A 26,131-nucleotide genomic window follows, 5' to 3' on the forward strand; every position below is an offset into this window, starting at 1 on the left:
TTGTATGTATTGATATTATAGAATTTCACTTAGGTCTGGGTACCGTATCTCGCTGTGCTCTTCTGACCACCGCACCCAGCTACGTAGGAACTGCGACTGGCTGCGCTCGAGGGTCTCCATGTTGCCGATGACACACAGCTGGCGCCGCGCGCGCGTCATTGCGACGTTGAGACGGCGCTCGTCGCGCAGGAAGCCGACGTCGAACGAGTCGTTGCTGCGCACGAGGGAGAGCACGATGCACTCCTTCTCGCGGCCCTGGAACCCGTCCACACTCGAGATTTCGACCAGCGGATGCTGCCCGTGGATGATCTTCTTGAGCAGCGCCACTTGCGCGTTGTACGGCGAGATGACGCCGATGGCTTCCTGTGGAACGTTGCACGCGCGGAGCTGCGAGATATGGTGCAGCACGAGGTAGGCCTCGTTTTCGTTGAACTTCGACGCCATCAGGGCAGGCCCGCCCGCGGCCTCTTCCGCCTCGGGAAAGTCATCGCCCTGGGTGTCGTACCACACCAGCGGGGCGCTGGTATCGTCGGACTCGTCGACGCCCGGCAGATCTGCCAACGTCTGCGACGCCACGCCCTGCCACGCCTTTAGCTTGCCCGCGTACAAGCTCTCGGATGCAAATGCCATGATGCGCTCGTTCATGCGGTACTGCACGTCCAGCAGCTTCTTGAACTGGTCGCCGTAGTGGCGCTCGAGCTTGTCGAAGATCGTGGTTGACAGGACCTGCCGGACGTGCGCGTCGTCCTCGGTCTTGACAGTCGGCGGCAGCTGCTTGTTGTCGCCCGCAATGACCAGCTTGGAAATATTAGACTGGTAGTGCGAGATCAACGGGATCCAGCACTGGGGCTCCAGGCTCTGCGAGACTTCATCGATGATGACCGTGTCAAAAAGCCGCGCACACTTGTCATACATGTGACAGAGACTGTAGGCGCTGGACCCGTGCAATGTGCACACCACGACCCGGGCAGCTAGGATCAGTTCGCTCACCACGTTGCGCTCCCGCTGCTTCAGCTCCTTGCGCAGGTCGCGCACCTCTTGCCATGCCTTCTTCCGGTCGCGAGATGACTTGATCTTCCTGACGTCTGCGATCCGCTGGTTAATCTCCCTGCCTATATCCCGAACAATGCTGCCCCCGTCGCCCTCCTTGGCCAGAATATCCAGCGAATGGGCAAGGTTGCCGGGTAGCAGGCGCGCAGGGTGCCCGACACGCAGCAGCTCCGCGCCCGGGATCGGACGCGACAGCCTCTCCAGCACGGTGTCCACTGCGATGTTGGACGGCCCACACACGAGCACGCGGTGCCCCCTGTCGTACAGCTGCCGGATCAGCTCCACCAGCGTGTGCGTCTTGCCGGTGCCCGGTGGCCCGTGGATGATCGAGATCTCGTTCCGCAGCGCAAACGCTACCGCGTCCCGCTGAGAGGCATTGAGATCCGGGTTGTGGAACTCCACGCCCTGCTCGGGCGGCTGCGCGTGGAACGGCCGCTGGCAGAGCAGGTACTGTGCAATTGGATTCGAGATCTCGTCGCCGTGCTCCGCCAACTTGCGCAGCGTCGATTCCATGCGCTTGTACGTCACTGTGTTGACTGTCTTCACCATCACCACGCTACTGGCCGACTGCAGCTGCAGGGCAGCCGCCTCGCCCCCCTCGTCCAGCGCCACTACCACCTGTTGCGCGCTGCATCGGAATACCACGCCCTCCAGCGCCTCATCTCTGCTCTTGGGAGCGAAAACGCGCACGATATCCCCCACGCCCGTGCTCCCCAGCACCAGCTCGTCCGCCAACCCCCTTGCCGGACCAAGCTCCGCGTACACCTTGCCACCGTACCCGGTCCGCACGTTCTCCAGCTGCAGACGGCTCACCGCGAGTCCGGCCGCCACCAGCTGCGCCAGCGGCAGCTCGCGCAGCTGCCGCGCGGTCACTTCCACATCCTGCTGCTGCTCGTGCGCAACACACGCCAGCAGCTTCTCGGCTAGCTCTACGCTCATGCTTCTGCCCGCCTCCTCGAGTGGCGTGCGACAGACTTCTTCGCCATGCCGACATCCTCTGCATTTTTAACGTTATATAGGTGTACTTAGTGCACCGCGCCGGTGCCCTGTCATTAGGAATATAGTGCCCATCTGTTCTCGGCGCGCGCGCCTTACATGACTGTGAGGTCGCCGAACTTCTCCTTGTAGCCCGGCACCTCCCACTTCCCGCGCTTGACCATCTCCGCGACCTTGGTGTCGATCTCGGGGCGCGCGGCAGCAAGCTCGTCCACGGTCAGCTCGTCGAACGGACGCGCGGCCTCGATGTTGGCTAGCGTCTCCTTCAATGCCTTCAGCTCGCGGCCCACCACCGCCTCGGTCTCCTGCGCGTCCCGCACGGCCTGCGCCTCAAACGCCTCGAGGCTGGAAATCTGCTTCGACACGTCCACCGTAACGGGGCGGTATGCGCGGCACGACGCCTCGATCTGGTCCACCACCGCGGTGTTCTTGAGTACCGCGCGGTAGTGCGCGAAGTCTACCTCCGCCGGCTGCGACTCCAGCTCGAAGAGCCGTCTGCGCGCCTCGTCGTTGCGCTTCTTGAACTGCGTCAGCTGCGCCGCGGTCTTGCCCGTCAGCTTGAGCGACGCAATCACCTTGGCCCAGTCTAGCTTGTTGGCTGCGGATCTGGCTAGCGACATTGCGGTATCTACAGCGACTCGGTACCTCTGCCTTTCGAAGGGACTGCTGGCCGTGAGTACTCACTGCTATTGGTGCCACTGAAATATTTTCAATGGCGATCCGTGGCAACAGACCAATCAGCGTTCCGGAAATCGCCCGGCGCGGTGTGTGGGCGGACACACGTGATTTAATTGGGGATCCGTTGGTACATCGCCGGCACGCCTTTCCGACCGTACGATACGAAGATATACCCGGGTGATCTGTGGCGGGCCGAGCGGGTGTGCATCGGGGCCCGTCTGCAGCGTTCGCGCCCTACTCGGGGTAGGCAAGGTTTGCGGCCTCGAGGAAACAATGGAATAGCGCTCGAGGAAAAAAAGGTACCCCTCCCAAGCTGTACTTGAGGGCATGAGTATTGACCAGATGACGGATTATAAGAGGCGGGGATACTCACGCGGATGGCAGCGGACGGGCAGACGGGACCAATGGAAAGTTATCAGGCGGTGGTCCAGTCTGGCGAGGTACAGGAGCTCGAGTACGGGCAAGCGGCTGGGTACCCGGAGGTGATGGAGGTTTGCGGGACACTCGCGGGGCGCGAGGAGCGCAACAAACGGCCGGCAAAGCGGGCACCGCTGGCGTGCTTGCGCTGCCGGCGGCGGCACGTGCGGTGCCCCGGGGGGACGCCGTGCGCGAAGTGCGCGGTGGCGAATATCGCTTGCGAGTACCTGGAGCCCAGCAAGAAGCTGATAGTGTCGATGAAATACCTGCAGCGGCTACAGGAGGACTTGGCGCGGGCCCGGAAGGAAAACGCGGCGCTGAACGCAGCACTGCGCGAGGAGCGGGGCGAGGTGGAGATGCAGGCACGGACGCTGGCGGCTGAGGCGGAGGAGGGGATCCAGTTCCACCGCAACACGGTGGACGAGGAGGACGAGGTGGTGCCGGACTTTGCTGAGCGGCGGGGGCGGCTGGTGGAGTCGCGGAAGGGGCAGCGGTACTTCGTGGGCTCGTCGTCGATGACGCTCTTCGGAATGGAGGTGCAGTCGCTGGTGCCGGAGGCGCTGCAGCGCGACCGGGGCGAGTTGGAGAGCCCTATTCTAGGCGCCGCGAGGCTGGCCGCGCCGTCTGCGGTGGATCAGCAGGCGGAGCGGGTCACGCTCGTCCATCAGGATGACAACTCCACCTACAAGCTGGTGCTGAACGGTAGCTATGGTGGCACAGAGGAGCTCGAACTGCACCTGCGTCTGCCGCCCTTTGCCTACGCGATGCTTCTTGTCGATACCTTCGTGACCTACAATGATGGCTGCTTCTACTTCTTCAACGAGGGCATCGTGAAGCACAGCCTGCGGCGCAGCTACGCTGGCCACGTGGCTTACCAGGACTACACGCTACAGGCAATGTGGCTATGTAAAGTCTTTCTTATCTTTGCAATAGGCGAGATGTATCTGGGGACCGCGAACTGCGATCTAAATGAACATCCGTCGTCGCGGCGAAGGTCAACGCTCCCGGGGTCCGGCTTCTTTGCGCATGCCGCGCAGCTCTTTAGCATTCTCTTCTCAAGCGAAGGCATTGAGAACGCCACTGCCGAGGGCGGCATCGAGATCATGCTACTCTATGCCTTTTACCTGCAGGTAGCGGATCGCACTGTACCTTCTTACTTTTATTTCGGCGAGGCGCTGCGTGCCTGCCTAATTCTGGGGTGGCATGTGGATGCACAACGTGATGTGCTGACTCGTTTCGAGCTGGAGCACCATCGAAGGCTGTGGTGGACTGTGTACATGTTTGAGCGCATGCTGAGCAGCAAAGCGGGTCTTCCCCTCAGTTTGTCAGATAACACCATAGCGACTGAACTCCCGGATGACTTTGACATGTCAAACCCTCCGCCAGGCTGCGAGCACTACATATTTGCGGAAGCCGAGTACATTACCCATTGTGTGCGAATCACTCAGGTGAATGCGCAGATCTTGATCAAGCTTTATCAGAAACAGCCGGATTCGAATATTCTTCCTATCATTAAGGATATCGTCATGCAGCTCTTGGAATGGCGGGCAAATATGTCGGCATTCCTCCAGGTTGACTTCACACAGAAGGAACTCAAGATTTCGAGACTCTGCACGAATATGTTCACAGAATACTTCCAAGGGTTGAACCTCGCTATCAGACCGTTGCTATTCCATTTTGTTTCAAAGCAACTGGCCAGTTTTCAGGAAACAAATACGTACATTAACCTATCGAAGTATTCAAAAACTATCTCCTCCTTATTAAATTGCTCGTTGCAGGCCTCCATCAACTCAATTCGCTCTTTATGGGTTCTTATGGGGGAAAATATGGTTGCCCTGTTTGGATACATGGACAGGGAGTATTTATTTACATCAGCATGCACTTTGATATTTTTTAATGCTGCCTTTGGTATCCACGAACAGACATATCACCATCTAGACCATGCTCTGAGGATATTTACCAAGATGAGGGACCTAGGTAACCATCCTGCAGGCCTTAGAATGGCACAGTTACTACGCCTAATGATCGATTTAGATTTTCACGATGTTATGAAGGATTTGATCGCCAAGCATTCTGACAGCTCCCGCTGTGCCTCGAGCTCTTTTGACCAGCCACAGGCTGAAATAGACACGCTTATGCAGCCAAGACCACAGTCACCAACAGCGAGTACAACAAGCAGCTCCGCATTATCAACGGATTCCGTTGCGCCTGATATGACTGAATTGTCAAAGCATGAAACGCTGACCATAGAGAAAAATGTCAGTAGATTAGATTTGCAAACCCTAGATATGCATGAAGATTTGCAAGAGCTTTTGGATAACTTAGACGAAGTAGGCAAATCAGATGATCAGCTGTGGAAGGAAGTGACGGATCAGGCGATGTGGCTAGGCAGCTCTATGGACCCCACTTCTGCATTAGGCAATGAAGCGGACTTCTATAGGTCCAACTCTACCCAATTCAAGTGATATATGTGACTGGTCATCTACTACGTCTGATGCTTTGTTATCTTGTTCTATTTACATAAATAACTAGAGTAAGTACTCACGAGCAGCAACCCCGGCTGGGAATCATCACAACTCTCTTCACTTGCGCAATCTTTTCTGAATGTTATGATGATCATGCTCTGTCCACTCTAAGAGCCTCTTTTGTGCGTTCACAATCACTGAGTATCCAAAGCCTAATTCCTGGCAGTTCAGGTTCTGTTGCCGCAGATACATGTGCTCTTTTAGATGTTTTTTGTTTTTGGCATTGACTGATAGACTACCCTCTAACTCGAGAGTCCTATGATGAATATCAGAGCTTCTGACCTCTAACTGAGATATACCACCAAATCTAGAAATAAGAGTAGACCCACCTGACTCAACTCTCTGGAGTTTAAAGACGAAACCACTCAACAACATCTGCAGTTTTGGATTCAAATACGGCGAGTTTTGCAGATTGAATATGTACTCGATAAGGTTGGTGGTTTTTAATAGCCAGACGTCCCTTTCACTGTTAATGCCATGCTGAAGGGTCTCCAAAATCCACTGCAAACAGGTGTAGTACCCATCATTGGGAGATGTTGAGTTGTTTGGGATTATTTCATGTAAAAACGGTATCTCCCTCGTACGAATAAATGGTGAAGACAGTACCCATCTGTACGCCTTCTCGTAAAGAGGCGCTTTGGGTTGCATTAACAGATCGGCGATCCTGGCCAACGCATAATAGACCACCGGAGGTACATCACTTCTGCTCAATTTCCTTCCATTGGTTTCTTTCACAAATAAGTAAAGAATTTTTGTTAGTAAAATCTTGAAGATGTTGGATTCCTTAAAGGTAGGTTTGTTCTCTAGAGTCAGTAGCATCTGATTTAACATGACAGTCGCAATATTGAATACAACCTCTCTACAGTCAGAAAGCGACATGACCGCAAGCTGGAGGAGTTTGCAATCTAAAAGTTTCTTGACATCTAGTGTATAATTAGAGGCACTGTCATCTAAAACCTGTTCCCTAAGCAGTTCATCATTATTAGTGATCAGGAGTAAAATGAAAAACGGATCATAAACCGACACCTCAGGGTTGGGGGAAGATAGCTTGTAGCTATCGTAGAAATTTTGCAACAATTGCCAAGCAGTACCTGTGGACTTGCCATTGAACTCTGGAATCATATAATCTAGCCTTGGGTAATGCTTGAGAGTGGCCTCTATCATCTGTTTGCTCAAGGTAATAACATACCCTTCCTTCTCCTTCTGCAATAGCTTTACAGGACCGCCTAGATCAGTCTCATAAGAGGTGGACTCAACGAAGTCCCAGGAGCAGACATTGCGAACCCAAGAAAGACATAGTTTCGATTCAATTACCTCCAATATGTGTAACAATATCCGATCTTGTGGGGTCGCCATGCCACTATAGAAATTGATAATTTGGAGTTCAATCGCAGCAGTTGAATTTTTAGAAATATCTTTGTTGAACAAGTTGTAGATGATCATGGCGGAAAGATACTTTCTATAACAGTCAAAGTCAGCACCATTCAGGGCTTGGCCCTCATTGTTAATAAATATCTGCAGTAATCTCGTACTTTCCACGGTATGCTTACTGCCTCCAAGTAGCAATAAATTGGCATATTCAAGCACCCGTGTGTCAGTCACCCATTTTTTGTTTAGAATCACCTCCAACTGAGAGTTCAATGAAGCTTTATTAACAATGTTCCAAATATCGCTAATAAGCAGTATTTCCTTGAATTGAAGCAGAAACTCAACAAAGTGCTCCGATAGGTGCTCGCGTTCAGCAAAGTTCTTAGTAATGAAAAGCACACTCTTTGCAAGCCACTCTTTAACCAACGCATTATCGACGGGTAGGCACATACGAACAAAGCGACATATTTCAGCGGTATACTTCAGTTCTGCTTTAGAAATGCCGAATGTTAAGATGGAGTTCCTATCGGAGGAGGAAAGGAGATGGTGGTTGTTGCAAAATAATCTCATAGCATTCGCCAATTCATCACCAGCTAGCACGTTCAAGTTTTCGAATGCAAGAGTTAAAGCAACTGAAAGAAATTTCAAAATTAGCTCATTATCGAAGTCAGTTATTACACTTGCAAGCCCAATAATGTTTTGCCGCTCCTGTACCCCTGGAAGATGTTTCACTAATATATTAACGGCATTCGGATATAAAAGAACTTTCTGGACGAGAGAAACACTTGCAGGCTCATGCACAGTTTCGGAAAGCGTCGCCTCCACATCTATATCATCAATTAACTTTGATGATATAAAGTGTTCGAGTAGATTCGTTATTTTATTATCCTTCAATTTTAAGAGCATTAATAACTGTTGGCCGGAAATCGCCTGGCGCGATTCAAATAATTTCGAAATGATAAATGCCAAAGTAGCAGTATCCGTGACTGTCTCAGTATCTAATAACTCCTTCAGTTGCACGACGGATAAGACGCCGCATAGGGATAGTATTAAGTCCCCTGACTGTAGCTTAGTGTATTCATGGTGCTTATTGGCGATTAGGTCATATGCGTACTCTTGGAACTCGCTAATATCTGTTTCTAACTGTTCATAAATCTGGGCCAAGCGAGATGTCAAATATAGGTATTTTTCAAATGCAACGGTATTCTCAATAAAATGTTTAGGAACAACTAAATCTTTGAAGACCCGCTGGCGTTTAAACTTATCCAAAAAGGATTTGTTGGACAGGGCATAATTCCCAACCAAGGAAAGAAGTTTATCGAAAACACCTGCTGTGTTATATTTCCCTAGTGGTAGAGAATCTGCGCGTAAAATGGTCCCGGCCCTAAACAATAGCGATGCGGCATCTAGATCATTAACCGGGTACCTTGTTGTTGTGACAATGGCAGTTACAGGCAGGGTTGAGATATAGTCAGCAAACGAAAAGTCAGTGTTTGAACTCAAGAGATATTCGGCTGCAGATAAATTAGAAACGCTCTCCTCATACCTGTCAGTAGCTAGATACCGCTTGATCAAGGACTGCTCTATTCCATCGAGCTTCATGGCAAGATCCAAAATTCCCTGTTGTGGTTCTCCAAGAATGATCATATTTCTAAAGAAAAGCATCATCCACTTGGCAATAGCATCATAAGGGGTTTTCTTGTCAACATACTTCCACTGTTCGGAAATAACAACAACAAATGGCGAAACATGACCGTAGTTGCTTGACATATCCACATATTTGTAAGGAAATTTAACACATCTAGTGACGGTCTCATCCAGTAATTTCCAAATTTTCTCTAGTTCGTCATCCACACCTTCAATCTTCGAAATAATGGATAAGCTGTTAACCAATGCAAGTATAGACGAGCCAAGAAGCTTGTCCATGTTAATAAAGATAGTGAACTGCAAAAGTCTATCCAGCAACCTTATAACTTTGACAGTAATGACATTAGTCGAATTCTTAGAGGACGCGACACGAATTAGAGAGCTGAATAAAGAATGCTTGCGGCCGTCAGAGTGCCACCACTTTATCTGGGAACTATTCAATTCTTGGTACCGCATAAAATTGTCTAGAATAACAAGGTCCACACCCTTAAATGATTCCTGCATCATTATATCTTCATAGATATTTTGACCCGGTAGGCTGACGTTGAAATAATTAGGGAATAGTGAACTATAGTACCGCAGAGCCATCGTTAAGGATAATGGAACTATTTTGTTTTCGCGGTCCTTGGCGTAGACATCGTTTAATGCTGTGACAATAACCGAGATATCAGGGAGCATAGCCCAATAAGAGTTGGCTAATATGGCTATAGCTGTTTCCCAGCCCTTTTCAGTGTATAGTTGAAGCACCTTCTCAAATTTTTTGAGAGAGAAAACTAGTAGTTGACAACCGAAGTGCTTTACGAGCATCACATCATGCTGCAAGCATTTAGTCAACGAAAGTTTAGAAATTGATGCTGGCATGACGTTCTCAAGCACTATGGATGTATTCGGCAGGCGGTCGGTGTGTAGATGGTCGAGCATCGCTGGCATCGGAAGATTGATTATTCTACCCAACAGCAGGGTCAAGCCCACCCAGTAGGAAGTCATTTTCGGCTCATGATACCCTTGAAGTGCAAGGTAGTTGCAATAAGGTGGAACCAGCTCAGGAAGATTTCTTAATATTTTTAAAACAGTGCCGCACTGCAAATCGTCCTCCCACGGTTTAAAGAATGTGAGCATCGTGTAAACGAGCTTGTTATATAGTCTGAATTCCTTTTGGTTGACTGTTACGACAGCACCGCTACTTCCATGCGCATGGTATACGGGCTCATCGAACCATAGCTTATCATCGTGGAAAACCACGCCAAATTGCGGATCCGTTGCATACAACTGGAACAGCTCATTTACACTCTGTACCAATGCCTTATGGGGCGAACGGTATAGCTCAACCATGGTTTTCAGCACAGACTCGTTGATTATCTTGCATTTGCTAGCCTTCTTGAATGATTTTTCTTTGAGAACATATTCTTTCAGACACTCGACGGTCATTTCCAACACCTCGTATGTGTCCAACTTCGACATGTACTTTACCCAGTTACTCATGGTCTTATAGTTATCGGTGAGCAGATCCACCCGCAAAAGAGGCGGGGTATGTTTAATCAATGCAACCCAGAATTTGATAAAGTTCGCGCGCATGGCTGTGTGCGCGCTCTTCCGTGCCGCAACAAGGTCCTTCATCTCGACCTTGTTGGGCGTGAGAATCCGCTGTATGCAGGGGACCGACAAATCAAAGTAGTTCAGAAAGAGCTCCGCATGCTCTCCCTCATTATAGACCACCATCTGCCGCATCAGCTTCAGTGTTGGATTCGTCACCGTGGATCTCTGGCAGCTCAGCCCGCGGTATAGCACCTTGCAGTGGCCCGACAGCAAGTCCCGGATCAGCACGCTGCCCTGTTCTTGGACAGAAACGTCAGACGCCAGTACTGTAACCGTCTTCAGAAGCTTCACTGTGCAGTCTCCAAACATATTTTGGTTGTTCACTTGTGCGAAGTACGACCAGCCTTGAACAATCTGGGAAAGAAAGCCCTTTTGAATAAATTGCAGCAGTGGCTGGTAATCATTGGCCACGCCTTCGTTGATGAGGTCGATACTAGACAAGATGCGTTGCAATTGCTGCAGTAAACCAGTATCGAAGTTCGGATTACCACTCTGTTTCGGCGCAAAATGACGTTTTTCCTCCCTAGGAGGTGCTGCATCAGATACGCTCATCCTAAGTATTGAATGTGCTCACTGATTGATGCAGAGGTTTGTTAGATAGCACCCTGTCTCGGGAAGCTGTTAGATGCGATGAGCTCTTTCTAAGAATAAGGCGATGAGCATTAAGAAGCAAATTTTCACCTGTCCGTACAAAAGGCCTTCGCCTCAAATACCAATACTAACCTGTTCATTGTACGAACTGGCACTTTCCTAAGGCCTTGAGAGGTTCCGCGCACATCTTCACATTCATTTCTGTGCTGAAACAGTTGTTTTTGCATACAGGTGATGTACCGAAGGGTTTGTATTCCGAAATTGGGCTTGAGATGGGCTTCCACTGGCATGCGGAACATCGCCGCACCTTCTAAACGGCCTCTGTACGATAGTCGGTACGTGCTGCCTATGGTTCTATTGGTTTTAGTTGGCTCCATTGCAGCCAATCGAATGGACACCGAGAGACGGATATCTGACATGCAGCAGCCATATTATGCGAAGATTCGAATTTTGGAGCTACTGCTGGCGAGGGCTAGGGCAGGCGACACTGCCTTCGACATGTCATCGGAACTGGAAATAGTGGATCGAGTGCTGGAGCGCCACAAGGAAAGGAGTGGACGGTCAAACAAATGCGCTAGACGAGCTGTCGATGAGAAGCCCGTAGTTCAAGAAGAGGAATCTTTGGACGTTTTGCTGAACTCGATTATGCGCGATCTGGACAGCCCTGTGGCCGATGCGCCGGCAGCTTCTGAGCCAGCCGCATATGATGGAACTATAGTCACAGATCGGGAAGTCCTGGCTCGTGAGGCATTGCGAGAAAAGGAGAGTGCGGATTTCCGGGCCGACTCCGGGCCACGGGTAATTGTTCAGACACCGGGAGAGTATGTGGCGGCAGCTGAAGACACGGATGTGCCCAGGTTCCTGTAACAGGGAACCTTACCGCTATTGACGGGATGTATGGGAATTATAGTAACGAGTAATTATATAGGAGTATAAACCATGAGCCACGAGGGCAAGGGGACTACTCGCTGTGTTCTACCGAGGCGGACTCTACACTGCTTGAGCCGCCAGTGCTTCCGGGCATATTTGGAGAATTTCTGGGGCTCTTCACTAACGAAGTGTTATCTTCGACCCTTTTTGATTGAGGGTTATCCACTGAGGAGGAAGGGGTGGGCGAAGTAGAGCCTACCTGAGTATCCTGGCCTGACTCCAGCGCAGAGTTCGGCTTAAAAGCGGCCCCTGCGTTGCTGTTTGAGGAGTTTCTTTTACCGCTACTGTCAGTGTCTCCTCCAAAGGACGCACTACTTTCGGATCCGGATTTCCCATTCGTGGCGCTGGGCATAGTGGCCGATGAAGAAGATGTGGCAGAAGGCTTGCTATTAGTGTGTTCTTGTTGACCGCCCTTGTATGGGCCTGTCCCTTGCACTTGGGCGGATGCTCCCGTATATCCTGGCGATAGCTCTAGCTCATCATCAGATTTTGCTGCAGTTGGGCGATGGCCTCTAATATCGTGAGGGACTCCAGGAAGATTATGCTGGATGCTTTTCAATGTCAATAAAACGTCTTGAGGCAAAGATCGGAGCTGCTGGAAGGTTCCTGTTGAGAGATTTGGATCACCATCCAGCATGCCCGCGGTGTTCTGTCCACTCTGTGCTTCGAAGCCTGAATGTGAGCCAGCTGTGGAATATTGTTGGGAATAAGGAGATTGCGAACGCGGTGGAGCAAACTGCTGTGGCGCCACTTCGTCGGTCAAAAGACCCGGGATCTGTGATAACAACATTTGTATTCTATCCAAAGCGTTCGCAGCCTTTTCATAAGATTTTGATGCCATTCTCAATATCCACACGTAATTGCGCAAGCAATCACGGAAAACCTGTGCGTCCTCCTTCGTTGGCGCTGTAACATATAATAAACCGGCAAAGGTACTTATCAATGTTAGATTTCCAGTTGTGCACGAGTACCAGAACGCGCTTATATGCTCCGTTTTGAGATCTCTAACGAACTCTATCGCAGCAATAAGCCTAGTTTTGGCAGCGGTGCGACAAACCTGAACTAAATCGCCCGGCGAGTCAGGCTGTAAGGTGGTAATAATTTTCCTGTGAAGGGTTATTTCAGCTGCGAAGTATGCAAGCGTTAAAGATGCATTACTATTGAACTTTCTTGGTTGAAAATTGTTCATGGAAAGTTTTGAAGGCAACGAATGATACCACTCACGAAGTTTTAACTGTAATGGCTTTGCCAGCTTCAAAACTTGCTCAATTTTTGTTGTTGTGCTTATTGCACCGAGGGTGTAAAATGTATCCAATATCTCACCCAAAATAATGCTCAGTGAAACCATCTGCCGGAATAAAAGTTTTCCATTATTAAAATCCTCATCAGTTGGGGAAAGGTCGAGCACTGATATGTTACTAGGAGCTGTTTTACCCGTGCCGATATTGGCATTACTCTTCTCTTGGCTGTTACTTATGACAGGAGAGTTTGCTGGAAAATCTTGGTCAGAGAGCATTTTCACAAGCCAGTTCCTGCCCAATATCAGATGAGAATATCTTGCCTCTAGCATAGATATCCATTTGTCTTGATACCACACAGCCCAAGCCAGCCTCCTCCTCAACCCTCTTTCCCAGCTTGGAAGCCGCCAATCCTTGCAATCTATACCCAGGCCAAGATCCTCCGCAAGCGCCACAACCTCAGAGCAGAGAATCCAATTATTGGGACACTCGCTTCGACATTGCAGGATCAACAGGCCAGTCTGTACGATACTGAGTTTTGGGCGTTCCAAAACATCAAAAAAAGTACGCAGTGCTATCTCATTAAGTTGGTCAATAACGTCTGGTCTTTGGAAGCCAACCGCCTGCGGGTGAAAGTCCCACCATTGGAGAGCTAGAGAATAAATAGACGCGAGAATGGGGGCTGTCAATTCGCGATATGACTTGGAATACTTTTCCAGAAACACCCGCTCGTGCAGAATCGGGAAATACGGGTGTATGAGCTTGAAGAAGATATCTACTAGAATCTTCCCGTGAGGGTGAACAAGTTTTTCAACTAGATCGACATCACGTTCATTCTTCAAGTACAATTGGTGGTTAAAATCAGCGCGAAGAACAAACTGGACACCTGGCGCAACTTTACGCAGCGCCAGTGTGTTGGATAGCTGCACCTGATCTATTTTGTCCAGCTTCATGTGATTCACCAAGTTCACGTCAAACATGGACGTGGGGCCCACGTAGAAAGAGGAACGTGGGTACTTGGCCAGAGCAGAGTTGAGATGCGAGTCGTTGCGGCCAACGGCGTCGGCCGTCGGCGGATTGGAGGCATATGAGTAGTGTCCGGGGCCACTAGGTGAAGATGCACTATGGATCGGAATGCCCGCCTCGTGGTTCTTCTTGGAAAATATCGGCGGTGGCGGCGTATTCGCCAGGGTAGAATTTAGATTCTGGAGCAGGTCTGCATAGAACTGCGAAATGCTTTCGCTGCTGGATGGAACGCTGCCCTTGGTCCGCTTCAGGAGCTCCTGTATCCAGGCGCCATTCTCCTCAGAGCGCGATCGCTTGTTCTGCATCCCTTGCTGCAGCGTCTTTTTCATGCGCGCAGATGGCATCTCCGAAAACACGCACTTGATGCCTTTGGTCTCGCACTGGAGACAGTTTGAGTGCTCCGCCACGGTCACGCATTTCACCTGTCGCCTCCTGCAGTGGTCGCACTGGTTGCCCGGCACAGCCCCATCGCCCCCTGCTGCCGCTTTGCGCGTGTCTGGCTGCTCTCCCGACGCGAACTGCAGCCGCCCCTCGCTCCCGCCGTTGCCCACCTTCTCTTCGACCGCATGGTACTGCTGCAGCAGCTGGTCCAGGCTCTGCCGGCCATCTCCGCCGCGATGCGCGTTTCGCTCCGACGGCTGTGTCGCCCGCTCTGCCGCAACGCCGGCATTCGTCAGATTATTCAGTAAGCTCGTGTAGTCATCATTGAAGCTCAGCATTGAGTTGTTCGTGTGCATCGTCGGCGTGTCGCCGCCCTCTGCCCCATCCCATTGTTGCACACTACCGTCCGGCTGCCGCATGCTTCCGCCAACTGCTAGCTGCCTGCAAAGTCCGCTTTAACTGCGTGTCGGATTCTCGCTTAACTTATGCACAGCGCTAGAACCTGTGGAAGTCCTGACTAGCAACTTCGGTCGATAGCGCTCTTGCTTCTGATATCCTCCCTCGCAATGCGCCAGTGGATTCACTGACAGATGGTGATGATCAAAAAATGGAGTAAAAAAGAAATTACATCCGGTCACGTGACGGGACTGACCCGTCAGTTCCAGCATCCAGGCGGCGCCCGGTCCGGCGTGAGTATATAGTCATATCTTTACGAATATTCAGTAGACGAACTCGCCCAGGTAGGCCTCCGCCACGAACCGTGCCCTTGCGTTCAGAAACAACTTCATTTCGCTGATTTCCTTGTCGACTTCCTCCATGAACTCGATGACAAAGTCGACCAGGCGGTCGGTGATCATGGTTTCGGTGTGCTTGTTCGTGACCAGGAAGGAAATGCTGTAGCCCGGTAGCGGCACGCGGCGCAGCACGTAGAAGGACTCGGCGCGCTGCTCCAGAAAGCGCGTGAACTTGTGCACCAAGATCTGCTCTATCTCGTCGGCTTGCTTGACGCAAATGCTCATGCGCACGCTGTTGACGCTGGGCTCGATCAGCACGTGCTCGTGCTCGTTGCGCGCGATGTGCATGGGCTGCAGCAGCAGCTCCGCGCTGGTGGTGTGCGCCTCGATCTCGGGTCTGTTGTGGCGCTCCACGTCCTGCGACGAGAAATTGGACAGCGTCAGCGCGGCCTGCAGCGAGAGCCGCACGGCGTTCAGGTACGGGCGAAGCGATTGTGACATGCTGCTGCGTGGCGGTGGTGGAGTGGATGCTGGGTGAGTCCAGCGGCCCCTTTTCCGCGCTTCACCAAGGCCGGGTAACCATCAAACGGGCCGGGTAACCATGGATGATGACAGTAGCCGGGTAGTTGCGCAACCTGGCGCCGCGCCAGGACCTGGCGCCGAACAAGTTGCGACATGATTTAACTGGCGCCAGGAGGCCAACCGGGGAGTACGAGTAGCCTGCGTTCATAAATAGTAACTACGGAGACTAGGTACTGCGTAGTTGTACATACTGAGCTGTTGGGCGGATATGTGAAGCTCTGCTGCCCTTAGCTCGCTACACGCGTCGCCGCAGCTACCTAGAACCGCATTTGGTGCAAGGACTTGCAGTTGTCACGCTGGTCTATGTTGAAGGAGGAGACTAAACAGTGGGTGTTGTCGCAAGAGCCGGGTTTCGTGCAATTGAACCTCAGCGGGCTGTGTCTGTTCATGAGGTCGGAGTACAGCTGGAGTGTGGCAGTGTCATTTTTCATTTTCTGTGATACCTTGTGCCAGTACGTGGCATTTAGAGGTGCCGACTCTGGCCAGTCAATCTTGTATGCCTCTCTTGGGTCGTACTCGAGCTCCCAGGTGGGTTCAAGGCCGTTGCTGTCAAACGTCTCCTTGAGGTCCACGTAGAATGTGTAGGAGTTCATGACGCTGAAGGTCTTCGCATCCACGGCATAGTAGCGCCAGGACGGATTGACACCGTACCACGGGGTCACAGAGGGTGCGACCCACGCAAAGTTGACAAGGGCTTCGATGCTGGTATCGGTGCCATTACCGGCGTAGAGCAGCTCGAATTGGTCGAAGTGGGTGTGGCCGAAGAAGATGCCGCCGATGGTGTACGGGGAGAAGCGCTCGACTATTTCCGAGAATAGAGCCGTCGGCACCGGCAGGGCGTCTGAGTTAGGGGGGATGTGGGCGATGATCCAGACTCTTTGGTCCTTTGCCTCGCTCTCCAGCAGCTCATTGATCAGGAACTCGAACTGACCAAATGTGTCCGGCTGCGACGCATTGATGTACGCATAACGGTTATTGTCGAACCAGACGTTCGAATTGAGGGATATGACCTTGAGGCCTGGTTTGGCGTTAATCGCAAACCCTGTGTAGTGCGAGCGAGCCTGGCGAGCCGCCTCGCGATCTATCCAGCCATAGTCCTCCCACAAGTCGGCCATCAATTCTGCATTCCAGGTGAATTTATTCTTGAAACCAGAGTTCTCCTGAGCCAGCTGTCCGTAGGGGAAGCTGTCATGGTTTCCCAGCACAGCGTAGAGTGGGATATCTTTCAGTTTGGCCTTGATATCCCTGAAGACCACCTCCTCGGATTGCACTGTCATTTCATAGCTGATCAAGCCACGCTCGCGATGGTCCACCAGATCTCCGGTGAATAAAGCAAAGTCGAACGTAATATTGTTTCTCTGACTATACTCAACGATCGAGATGAGTGACGAGTTTACTAGCACCTCTGGTGCATCGCAATAATAGTGGCCAAAGGTGGTCGCGGGAATCTCCGCAGTCAGGTTGTTAAAACCATCGACTAGCCGACCCTTCACAAAGGAGTTGTCATCCTTGTAGTAGGACTCGTACAGGGAGTTGTAGTGGCTCTTTTTGGATCCACCTTTTATCTGCGAGGAGGACGTCGCAAAAGGCGTGCAGCACATAAAATCGTTGTTGCACTGTGCCTCAGACCCGACTTTATAATCAAGCTGTATATGGAAGTCAGATACATGTAGGACGTTGATCAATTCCTCCCCCGATGGTTCCGGTGCGTGGAAGTGTTTGGCTTGCTTCTCCGGCCAGAGATGCGACAGCGTCACGTTCGGCGTCTCCGGCTTTGGACAGCCATTTTCATAGTAATGACAGTAAAGATGACCATCATATCCGTGTGGGTCCATTAAAGCCAGCATGTCCACGAAGTTGCTACCCGAAAAGCCACCTTCAAGCGTGTTCCTCCGGAACGACTTCTCGCACCCAATCTTGAACCCAGTAGTAAGGAGACACCATTCTTCGAATACCTTGGGGACGAGGTGGGGCCGCGACAGCGCTAGAACCTTTCCCAGCGCCAGACTCCCGACGCACTTCTCACAGGAAGTGCTGTTTTTGTCCGCACTTAAAGATACTAGCTGTTCCACCAGATCGGCGACGATCTTCTCCTCAGTAAAGACAGTGTCGGCGTCGTAGACCCGCTGTAGACCATCGTTTCCGCTCCCACTGCCCACCACCAGCCCCGCGCACAGCGCGGCTGCAGCAATTATGCTAGATCTCATTAGGCTACCCACCAGCGCAGTTCACGTCCGGGTTGACACCGCTCACGGCAAGTTCCGGGCAGCAGCAAGTGTGCCATTCTGCATGCACTATTTATAACCGCGATGCAGCCCAATTACTATTATTACAGTTCATAGAAACGTGCTGGTGGGGCGAATCAGGACCCGTCAGCAACGGACCTGATCGTGCCGGCACACTCCGGATGTCAATTGCCGCAGCATTTTGCGCCAATCGGCCATGGAATGCATCGGGGCGACAGCTACTTTTAGCAGCAAAACGCATGCATCGTACAATTTGTTCTTACAGTAATATAGCATATGTTATATATCGTACACTAGTTACAACACTAGAGAAAATACCTACTCTAGTGTATTTGTTCTTTTGGTGTCCATTTGTAATGTCTCTCGGAATGTGCGACATTTTAGTGTTATTCAGGGGTATCTGGAGTGGGAAGTTCAGTATGCATATTATTTTACCTGGAGGATATCAATTGGCCTACCAAGCATGCTAGTTTCTTGCGGAATTCATCACCATCTTGCGGATCTCGTACATAAAAGACTGGTCGTAGTGACCAACGTCCTCCTTCCGACTGTTTTCAACAGATTCTGCGCTGAACCAGCCGCCAACGTGCCTGACCCAGCGGTTTTCTTCATGGTAGAACTTCTCCAAGAGCTGGCTGCTGACGCGGAAAGTCGGATGCGTCTGCTGCCTGGGTAGTGAATAATGGCGGGTCGACGAAAAGCGCTGGCCATTTTCGCGGAAGCCGTCCAGGGCGTCATCTGACCTGTGGGACTTGACAAATTTGGAAGGGCAGGCGGCGCCGCTCTGTGGCAAGGGCTTCGACTTGATTGTTTCCTGTATGTCCGCAAAAGGGTCGACTTCGCCGCCCCCGATTTGCAGCCAGCGCAGGTTCTCCTCGTCGAACACCATCTTCCCCACGACCTTGGCGTCGCGGGCGCCTCTTGCGGCGCCCGCCGTGGCCGTGCGCGCGGGTGAGCCACGTGTGCGGCGATTATTGGTTATGAGCAGCACGCGCTTGCCGTCCATCTCGTCCAGCGTGCGGAAGCGCTCCAACGCCTCCTCGTTGCCCTCCCACTTCTTCAGGCTCGGGTTGTAGGACATCTTCCCCGCGCGGACCGGCGTGTTGTGGTCGATTTCTTGCTTGATCGTCCGCAGCCGGTGGCTCGCGGAGACCTTCTTGGTGCGCGTCTGCCTGCGGCAGTCGTCCTCCTTGAACTCGTCCAGGTTCTTGGCGCGCCGCGGCAGCTTGTTCAGCTGCGGCGTCAGGATCTTGTCGTCGCGCGTCACCGTGTACTGCGTCGGCGACAGATTCCAGGGCTCCTCGTAGGGCACCAGGAACTGCGGCTGCATCGGGCCCACGCCCACGTCCAGCTCCGCCGCCGGCCGCAGGCTGGGCATCGACTTCTTGGCCCGCACCCCGCCGCTGCGCGCCCGCAGATTCGTCACAGACCGGCTCGTCCCGCACCCCGCGCGCCGCCCACCCGGCGGCCCCAGGTCCGGCGGCGGCCCCAGCCCGCCCACACCGCCCAGCCGCTGCTCCAGCTCCTCCTGCAGCTCCAGCAGCTCGTCCTCCCCCTCCAGCTCCCGGAAGCCCTCCAGCCCCAGCACGCCCCGGCCGCTCTGCAGCCACGCGTCCACCTTCGCGCTGCTCCCGAACTCCTCGAAGTCCCGCAGAAACTCGTGCCCGTCGCTCTCGGTCGGCGCCGAGCCCCGCCGCTCCTTGCCCGACAGCGTCGTGCTGGCCCCAGATGACACCGTCGACGGCGCCGCCGCTCCTGCCTGGGCCTTGCGTTCTGTCACGCCGCAGCTTGTGTCCACCTCCTCGAATGACGTCTCGCTGCCCCCTCCCGGCATCTCAATCCTTTGCGGTGCCTCTGCCCCGCTCCCTGTGCGTTCCATTGCCATCATTGCCCGTTAGCGCTCTCGCAATAGCGAACCTGCTGGATCTTATTGCCACCTGCGATCTTGCGAGAGGCCACCAGACACGCCACGGGTCAATCCCAGCTTTATTTATGCCTGTTCCTGAACCTGAGGAACCATCCACAAGTAGGAATGTTCTGTCAACTTTAAAGACCCCGTATGCTATGAGGAGCCCCAGAACATGAAATTTCAGGCCACTGATGGCCGATGAAGGTGATCAGAAGAGGGCCCCCTAGCGCAACAAGGTGAGGATCTGGAAGGCCATAACAGGATCGCAATGGAGAGTGTGATCTCAGAAGTCGACAGTGGGTTTTTGAAGGAGAACGGGAGCTGGGCGGACGCGCTAGCAGCGGTTTCGTGGGAGGACATCGGGACGCTCGAGCGGGCGGTGTACGAGACAGAGCAAGTGATGCAGAAGTACGAACGGCCGAATGAGCGGGTGCGCGGTGCACTGTACGGGGTGTTCGAGGAGGTTCTGGGGCGGTACCCGCTGCTGTTTGGGTACTGGCGCAAGTATGCGGGGATGGTGGAACGGGCGGAGGACGCGGGGCGGGCGACGGAGACGCTACTGCGGGGCGTGGGGGCGTTTCCGGCGTCGCTGGAGCTGTGGACAGACTACCTGCGGGGGGCGGGGACTGGGCCGGAGGCGCGGGGTCTGTACGAGACGGCGGCAGCGCAGGTGGGGCGGCAGTTTCTGGCGCACGAGTTCTGGGACCAGTACTTGGCGTTCGAGACGGGGCAAGGCGCATGGGAGCAGGTGGCGGCGCTGTACGCGCGGGTGGCGCGGGTGCCGCTGCACCAGTACGCACGGTACTACTCTGGGTTTCAGGAGTTTGCGGCGGCGCACGCGGAGGCGGTGCCCGAGGGCTGTGTCGCGGAGGTGGACGCGGCGTTCGCGCAGACGCAGCAGCTGGTGTACGACATATGGCGGTATGAGTCGCGGATCAGCCAGAGCTTCTTCAATGTCACGGACGTGGCGGAGGCGGAGCTGCAGAACTGGCGTGAGTACCTGGCGTTTGCTGTGAGCGATGCGCGGATGGAGCCGGCGCAGGTGCGCGCGACGTTCGAGCGCGCGCTGGTTCCTTGCTACCGGTACCGGTACTTCTGGGACGCGTACATTACGTGGCTGGAGGGGCAGGGGGCGCATGACGAGCTCGCCGCGGTGTTCCAGCGGGGGATGCGGGCGCTGCCGGCTGACGTCCCGTTTGAGCGCCGGTATCTGGACTACCTGCGTGTCAGGACCCTGCAAGACTGCGCACAGTTCCGCGACGCCTACCGCGACGCGCTGGCTGCCGCGGTGCAGCGCGCGCCCGAGGATGGCGCGCTGCTGAACGACTATCTGAACCTTGTGAAGACGACGGAGTATCCCACGACACTCGACCAGCCCGAGGCGGAGGTGCTGGAACAGCAGCAGGCGTATGCGAAGTTCCTGGAGGGGACTGTCGCAACGTACATGGAAGGTGAGGATAGCCGTGGCTCGTCACAGCTCCTGTCCCTGCTAGATGATCGCAACATCAGCGTCGTCGTGGTGCAGCTGATCAAGACGACGTGGCTGGTGCTCCGCAATAACATGCAGGCAATCAAGTACTTTAATCAGTTTGGGAAGCTGCCGCAGTTGAAGTCATCGACTGCCTTTTGGCTGCTGTACTACAAGTTTGAAAAGTCGCATAGGAACTTCACGAAGCTGAACAAGTTCGTCGGGCAGCTGGGCACTGAGATATTCCTACCGACCGAGGTTATAAACGACATACTGGAGGACTACCAGGGTTTCTATCTTGCGAATAGCGACGTCAACGAATATGAGCGGCGGCTGGCCTCCGGTCCGCTACAATTCGACCCGTTGGTCGACTGTGTGTTCAAGGTCAACGACCCGCAATGGTCGCCGCGAAACCTCGATTATCGGGACTGGTATAAGAGCACAGAGTACCGCGAAAACGGTCATCCGGGCATTGCACTAGATCCGCCGCAGATCACGAACTCCATCATTACAAAGTCCATCGCGTCGATACGAAAACAAAATGCACAGCCGCTACCGACCTTCCGAAACCTCGAGAAGATCAACCAGCCGCCAAAGAACGCTGACCATGCGTGGGAGTACATAAAATCGTGAATTATTGGGGTTGTATGTACTATATACTATCGCTCTGCCGCCCAATGATGGTTACGCCTCTTGCACTGGCATTCTGGGTGACGAGGTTGTCTCCGTACACCTCTACTATTTCCAGGTTGGGCGCACATTCGCTGATATGGGCGAGCAATTTGTCGTCAACGCAGCGGACGAACCCTACATTCAGTTGCTGCAAGTTTGGACAGGACATTAGCTGGAACCCAGCTGCCGTCAGGTTCCTGGCTGAGTTCAAGTTTAGCTCTTTGAGGAATTTGGAACATGGATTCAACCATATCTCCGCAATTGATGCATCATCCAGCTGATGGCAGCGCCTCAAGTTGAGGTAGTGAAGTCGGGGAAGCTGGACCGAAGAGAAAAATGTAATGAATCCATCGGACGTAACCTGGTCCAATTCCTCTAGGGATAATCGTTCCAGTGAACAACTGTCACTGCCAGAGCGCACGTTGCTCGCAAGACCATTGACCAGGAAGCTATCTGTGATACCGGTGCAGCCGTCCAAGTTTAAAACTTTTAGACTGTTGCCGACTACCCCCAGCAGATTGATCATGATTTCATCAGTTATGTCTTCCTCGTTTGAGGGATACTGCAATATCAGAGTGTGTACATCTTGGTGCAGATATCTTGGCAACAAAGCGTAGTTACTAATCGAGTCCAGCCGCGAGAGCTTGAGGGATCTCAGAGAGCCCCCACAATGAAGTAATAATTTCTGTAGGGAATCATCGGTGAAGCGATGAGTATTGGAAACATGGAAAGCCTCCAGTTTGTCGCCCATGCGTTCAAAAAATATACCCCAGGTCTCGTCATTTATCAAGAAGGGTCCATCGAGATAGAGCTCTCTAAGATTAGTCAACTTCTCTGCCATTAGCAAAAGGGCCTCATTGTTCAGCTGGCCGCACATTTGCAAAGACACCGCACGCAAGTGCGGCGTAAAGGCTGCAAGGCTTTTGTAGCCATCCGCAGAAATATTGGAACAATCATGGAACGTGATTGTCTCCAGATTGACGTTCAAGAACAGCTGCAATGTCCGGTCGTTCAGAGCGCGACTCTTGGACAACGCATCTGCAAGTTTATTCATATTGTGCACTGATACACCCCCAAGAACATCTAGGATATGTTTGTTCACACTCAGACTGTGCTCCTTATGCTTCATTATGCTTTCCCCAATAACTGCTACACATACGTCCTGGAGTGTGGGTATTCTCTTTGTCTTTCGATCCAAAAGCTCCATTGCACGCTTTCGCTTCGCCTGGCGTCTCTGCAGTGCTTGCTTGCGCCGTTTTAGCACTTCCTGGACCATTTCGGGCTCCCTTTTTGGCCTGATGCCCTGTCGGGCGGCTACACCCTCTTCGTACTCCTCCTCATCGGAGTCTACCGGGTTAGAGCGAGCTCTGGAACTCGCCCGGGAGCTTTCCAAACCGCTTTCTGGCGCACCATCAGAGGAAGATCCATCGTAATCCGAATCACCCTTGTCTGAGTCAGTCTCAGCTGCGTCTGCGGAGTCTTGCGATTCACTCTGTCGGGTACTTTTCCATCGTTCTTTAATAGACTCCGCACTGATACCCTGTTCGCGCAGAAACTGTGTCAGCGCACTATTAGGCCCACGTACTTCGTTGTCACCGGCTTTGGACTTGTTGCGACTGCGATACATCCCGCTGTTTTGGTTTCCTAGTAGTACCTGGTGAGCGATGCTGAGGTTGTAGACATACGCCCGCTATCCTCCGCATATGAGAACTGCTTATTTAATAAAAAAATGAGAGAGGATGGGCACAAGCTGAACGTGCAAGGGGTATCGCCCTATAGTCTCCAGTCCAGATGTCTTGTCAATATCCTCTATAAGCGCCTCCGATACCGGTCCCTGCTTGGCAGTGCCGGTTGCATAAGAGCGCAACGATGCATTACATCACGTGATCATAAGGCCAGGCGGGCGGACTAGTTTCCACGTCAGCTCCATCTCGAACAGACATTACAAATATATCTCATAGGCAGGAAATTTAAAATATGTGCATTTAAAATCCGTGCTCCTGGCTCAATAGAATAACGTAGTCACAAGCGCGGAGATAGTCTCATCTGCGGGCATCCGTAAAAGGCTCATGCTGTTCTGTCCATATGCCACTGCCGAAAAGCAGGAGTGGCACAGACTGTATACACCGTGTTCTGGCGGAGATGCCAGTCATAAATTAGGCTTGGCAGCACTGAATTCAATAGTTCCCTGCGTGCCCCGCGGTTGTTCTTCTTGATTAACCGGAAGGGCGGCCCGACAGGACAATTCGATTACGTAACCATGTTCTGTCGATCCGCAGCTTCCAAATCCAAGGTCTGGGTATTCTGTCGGAGTGGCTTTGCTGTCAATAAGGAGCCCTCCATTCCATCCATCTTTCAAAATATACCAAATCCCCCCACCAGTGGTATCGATTCTTTCCTACTGTAAAGTAAGAACCCTCCCAGGGGCAAGGTGGTATTTACTCTTGTAAACTAGACAACCCGCCTGGAGACCGGAGGTAACATCTTAAAGGTTTTAAGGATACCCCATATTAGTCATGCCGATTAAGAGGACACAGGTCAGAACAGACGGGGTTGGTACGATAGTTTCTTCTTGCACCATATATTTGGCACGCCCGAGCTGAACCAGATGCATGCTCCAATAATCCAGCACCGCTTTATGATAGGGGATACGTCATTAAAAACTCTTCGATCCAATAGCTCACATGACGGACATATTGGGGTAAAACGGGTATTCGGGCGCGGAATCTTCTACATGGTTATTACCGCAGTTTTCACGAATATAGGAATACTTGGTTGCTCTGGGCCGGTGCAAGCACACAGGATGTGCGCTAACGACGTGCGTTTCAGCGCCCAGCGGTAGAACTCAGATACACGTCTGTCTCCGGATCTCAAAAGTTGACTTCGTGGCCAAGCTGGTTAAGGCGTGCGACTGTTAATCGCAAGATCGTGAGTTCAATCCTCACCGAGGTCGTTATTTTTGTGGTACCTTCATCGTACCATTTTTTTGCCTGGCGTTCGATTTTCGAGTAGTGGATGCGCAGCGCTGCAACAGGTATCCCGCGAGATATTTCGCTACTTCATGCTATGCTATGACGATTTAAACCTACATATAACCGGCGTGCCGTGTCATGAGATAATGCAACAGCCTTGACCCGGCTCCTTGTTCACCAGAAGACTTGTTCTCGTGGCCAGCTCGAACACATCGTCCACGCCCTCCCCCGTAAGTGCGCTGCACTCCATGTATTTCTTTGCGCCGATGGCGCGCACCACCTCTTGTGCCTGCGAAGGCGCTACCATCGCGCACTGCGTCCCGGGGCGGCGAAGGTCCTTTTTGAGCCCCACGAGGATGATCGGGGCGTTGGGACAGTAGCGCAGCGCCTCGACCGTCCACTTCTCCCGCGCATTGGACAACGACCCCGGGTCGTCTATGGCAAACCCGATTAATATGATGTCCGCCTTCGAGTAGGACATGGGGCGCAGACGCTCGTATTCTTCCTGACCAGCAGTATCCCATAGCGCCAACTGCACTTTTATGCCGTCTACACGGCAATCCGTAACGTAGTTCTCGAAAACCGTGGGCAGATATTCCTCAGGGAACTTCCCCAGCGTGAACACATGTAGTAACGACGTCTTGCCGCATGCCCCATCCCCTATGATTACCAACTTCCGTCTCACAACGTTGACCGTCATAGCTCCCAGCTTTACTCTTGATGCTTGTGATTCCCAGTCAGCTTGCAGATGCGCCACTTATCCGGTGATTTAAAATCCGCAAATTTGCAGGTGCACCACTTATTTCTTCCTTGGCGGCAGCTATATATAATGGCGCTGAAAGATAGGATAAATAGTCGAGACTGAGGTTGCACTACTTAATAATATTATTCCTTTTCTAATTGTGGCACACAGGCCAAATTTTGGAGATCCGAAAGAAAGGAAACCACGTCATGTATTTACATATATATAACCACGTACCGTCTGGCTTTGACTGACCATTTGTTAGTCCGGTGCTTCTTATCCTGGACGAATGTGCAAGGTTGTAGTTGTATTCCCGCTACTTGTTCGTAGGGAGTACAAAAAGCCGACCTGCCTGGCAGTGGT

At 52.5% G+C, this 26,131-nt stretch overlaps 12 protein-coding genes and 1 non-coding gene across 13 annotated transcripts; 4 read left to right on the forward strand and 9 right to left on the reverse strand.

Annotated features, from left to right (window-relative positions):
• Positions 1-15: 15 nt before the first annotated feature.
• On the reverse strand, positions 16-1,989 carry HCS1 (ATP-dependent 5'-3' DNA helicase HCS1; the record flags this gene model as incomplete). Its single annotated transcript, NM_208659.2, has 1 exon — positions 16-1,989. One exon carries the CDS (start codon positions 1,987-1,989, stop codon positions 16-18), a length of 1,974 nt encoding a protein of 657 aa, NP_983306.2.
• A 152-nt stretch (positions 1,990-2,141) lies between these two features.
• On the reverse strand, positions 2,142-2,666 carry ATP7 (F1F0 ATP synthase subunit d; the record flags this gene model as incomplete). Its single annotated transcript, NM_208660.1, has 1 exon — positions 2,142-2,666. One exon carries the CDS (start codon positions 2,664-2,666, stop codon positions 2,142-2,144), a length of 525 nt encoding a protein of 174 aa, NP_983307.1.
• A 435-nt stretch (positions 2,667-3,101) lies between these two features.
• Positions 3,102-5,606, forward strand: PUT3 (Put3p; the record flags this gene model as incomplete). The annotated part of the gene is made up of 1 exon (NM_208661.2): positions 3,102-5,606. One exon carries the CDS (start codon positions 3,102-3,104, stop codon positions 5,604-5,606), a length of 2,505 nt encoding a protein of 834 aa, NP_983308.2.
• Positions 5,607-5,723: 117 nt separating this feature from the next.
• On the reverse strand, positions 5,724-10,829 carry URB1 (Urb1p; the record flags this gene model as incomplete). Its single annotated transcript, NM_208662.1, has 1 exon — positions 5,724-10,829. The coding sequence occupies one exon, from the start codon at positions 10,827-10,829 to the stop codon at positions 5,724-5,726; it is 5,106 nt and encodes a 1,701-aa protein (NP_983309.1).
• A 273-nt stretch (positions 10,830-11,102) lies between these two features.
• INA22 (Ina22p) lies at positions 11,103-11,735 on the forward strand (the record flags this gene model as incomplete). The annotated part of the gene is made up of 1 exon (NM_208663.1): positions 11,103-11,735. One exon carries the CDS (start codon positions 11,103-11,105, stop codon positions 11,733-11,735), a length of 633 nt encoding a protein of 210 aa, NP_983310.1.
• Positions 11,736-11,829: 94 nt separating this feature from the next.
• On the reverse strand, positions 11,830-14,862 carry DAL81 (Dal81p; the record flags this gene model as incomplete). The annotated part of the gene is made up of 1 exon (NM_208664.2): positions 11,830-14,862. The coding sequence occupies one exon, from the start codon at positions 14,860-14,862 to the stop codon at positions 11,830-11,832; it is 3,033 nt and encodes a 1,010-aa protein (NP_983311.2).
• Positions 14,863-15,162: 300 nt separating this feature from the next.
• Positions 15,163-15,678, reverse strand: ARC19 (Arc19p; the record flags this gene model as incomplete). Its single annotated transcript, NM_208665.2, has 1 exon — positions 15,163-15,678. The coding sequence occupies one exon, from the start codon at positions 15,676-15,678 to the stop codon at positions 15,163-15,165; it is 516 nt and encodes a 171-aa protein (NP_983312.2).
• A 338-nt stretch (positions 15,679-16,016) lies between these two features.
• On the reverse strand, positions 16,017-17,966 carry AGOS_ACL091C (ACL091Cp; the record flags this gene model as incomplete). Its single annotated transcript, NM_208666.1, has 1 exon — positions 16,017-17,966. The coding sequence occupies one exon, from the start codon at positions 17,964-17,966 to the stop codon at positions 16,017-16,019; it is 1,950 nt and encodes a 649-aa protein (NP_983313.1).
• A 505-nt stretch (positions 17,967-18,471) lies between these two features.
• On the reverse strand, positions 18,472-19,893 carry BFA1 (Bfa1p; the record flags this gene model as incomplete). Its single annotated transcript, NM_208667.1, has 1 exon — positions 18,472-19,893. One exon carries the CDS (start codon positions 19,891-19,893, stop codon positions 18,472-18,474), a length of 1,422 nt encoding a protein of 473 aa, NP_983314.1.
• A 289-nt stretch (positions 19,894-20,182) lies between these two features.
• On the forward strand, positions 20,183-22,015 carry PRP39 (Prp39p; the record flags this gene model as incomplete). Its single annotated transcript, NM_208668.3, has 1 exon — positions 20,183-22,015. One exon carries the CDS (start codon positions 20,183-20,185, stop codon positions 22,013-22,015), a length of 1,833 nt encoding a protein of 610 aa, NP_983315.3.
• A 19-nt stretch (positions 22,016-22,034) lies between these two features.
• Positions 22,035-23,681, reverse strand: RAD7 (UV-damaged DNA-binding protein RAD7; the record flags this gene model as incomplete). Its single annotated transcript, NM_208669.1, has 1 exon — positions 22,035-23,681. One exon carries the CDS (start codon positions 23,679-23,681, stop codon positions 22,035-22,037), a length of 1,647 nt encoding a protein of 548 aa, NP_983316.1.
• A 1,252-nt stretch (positions 23,682-24,933) lies between these two features.
• Positions 24,934-25,007, forward strand: AGOS_t0048. The gene has a single exon. It is a non-coding gene; the product is annotated as a tRNA-Asn (tRNA).
• Positions 25,008-25,162: 155 nt separating this feature from the next.
• Positions 25,163-25,726, reverse strand: RHO2 (Rho family GTPase RHO2; the record flags this gene model as incomplete). The annotated part of the gene is made up of 1 exon (NM_208670.1): positions 25,163-25,726. One exon carries the CDS (start codon positions 25,724-25,726, stop codon positions 25,163-25,165), a length of 564 nt encoding a protein of 187 aa, NP_983317.1.
• Between the last annotated feature and the right edge of the window lie 405 nt (positions 25,727-26,131).

The sequence above is a fragment of the Eremothecium gossypii genome, chromosome III, assembly GCF_000091025.4.
Source record: "Eremothecium gossypii ATCC 10895 chromosome III, complete sequence".
Classification (NCBI taxonomy): Eukaryota; Fungi; Ascomycota; class Saccharomycetes; order Saccharomycetales; family Saccharomycetaceae; genus Eremothecium; species Eremothecium gossypii.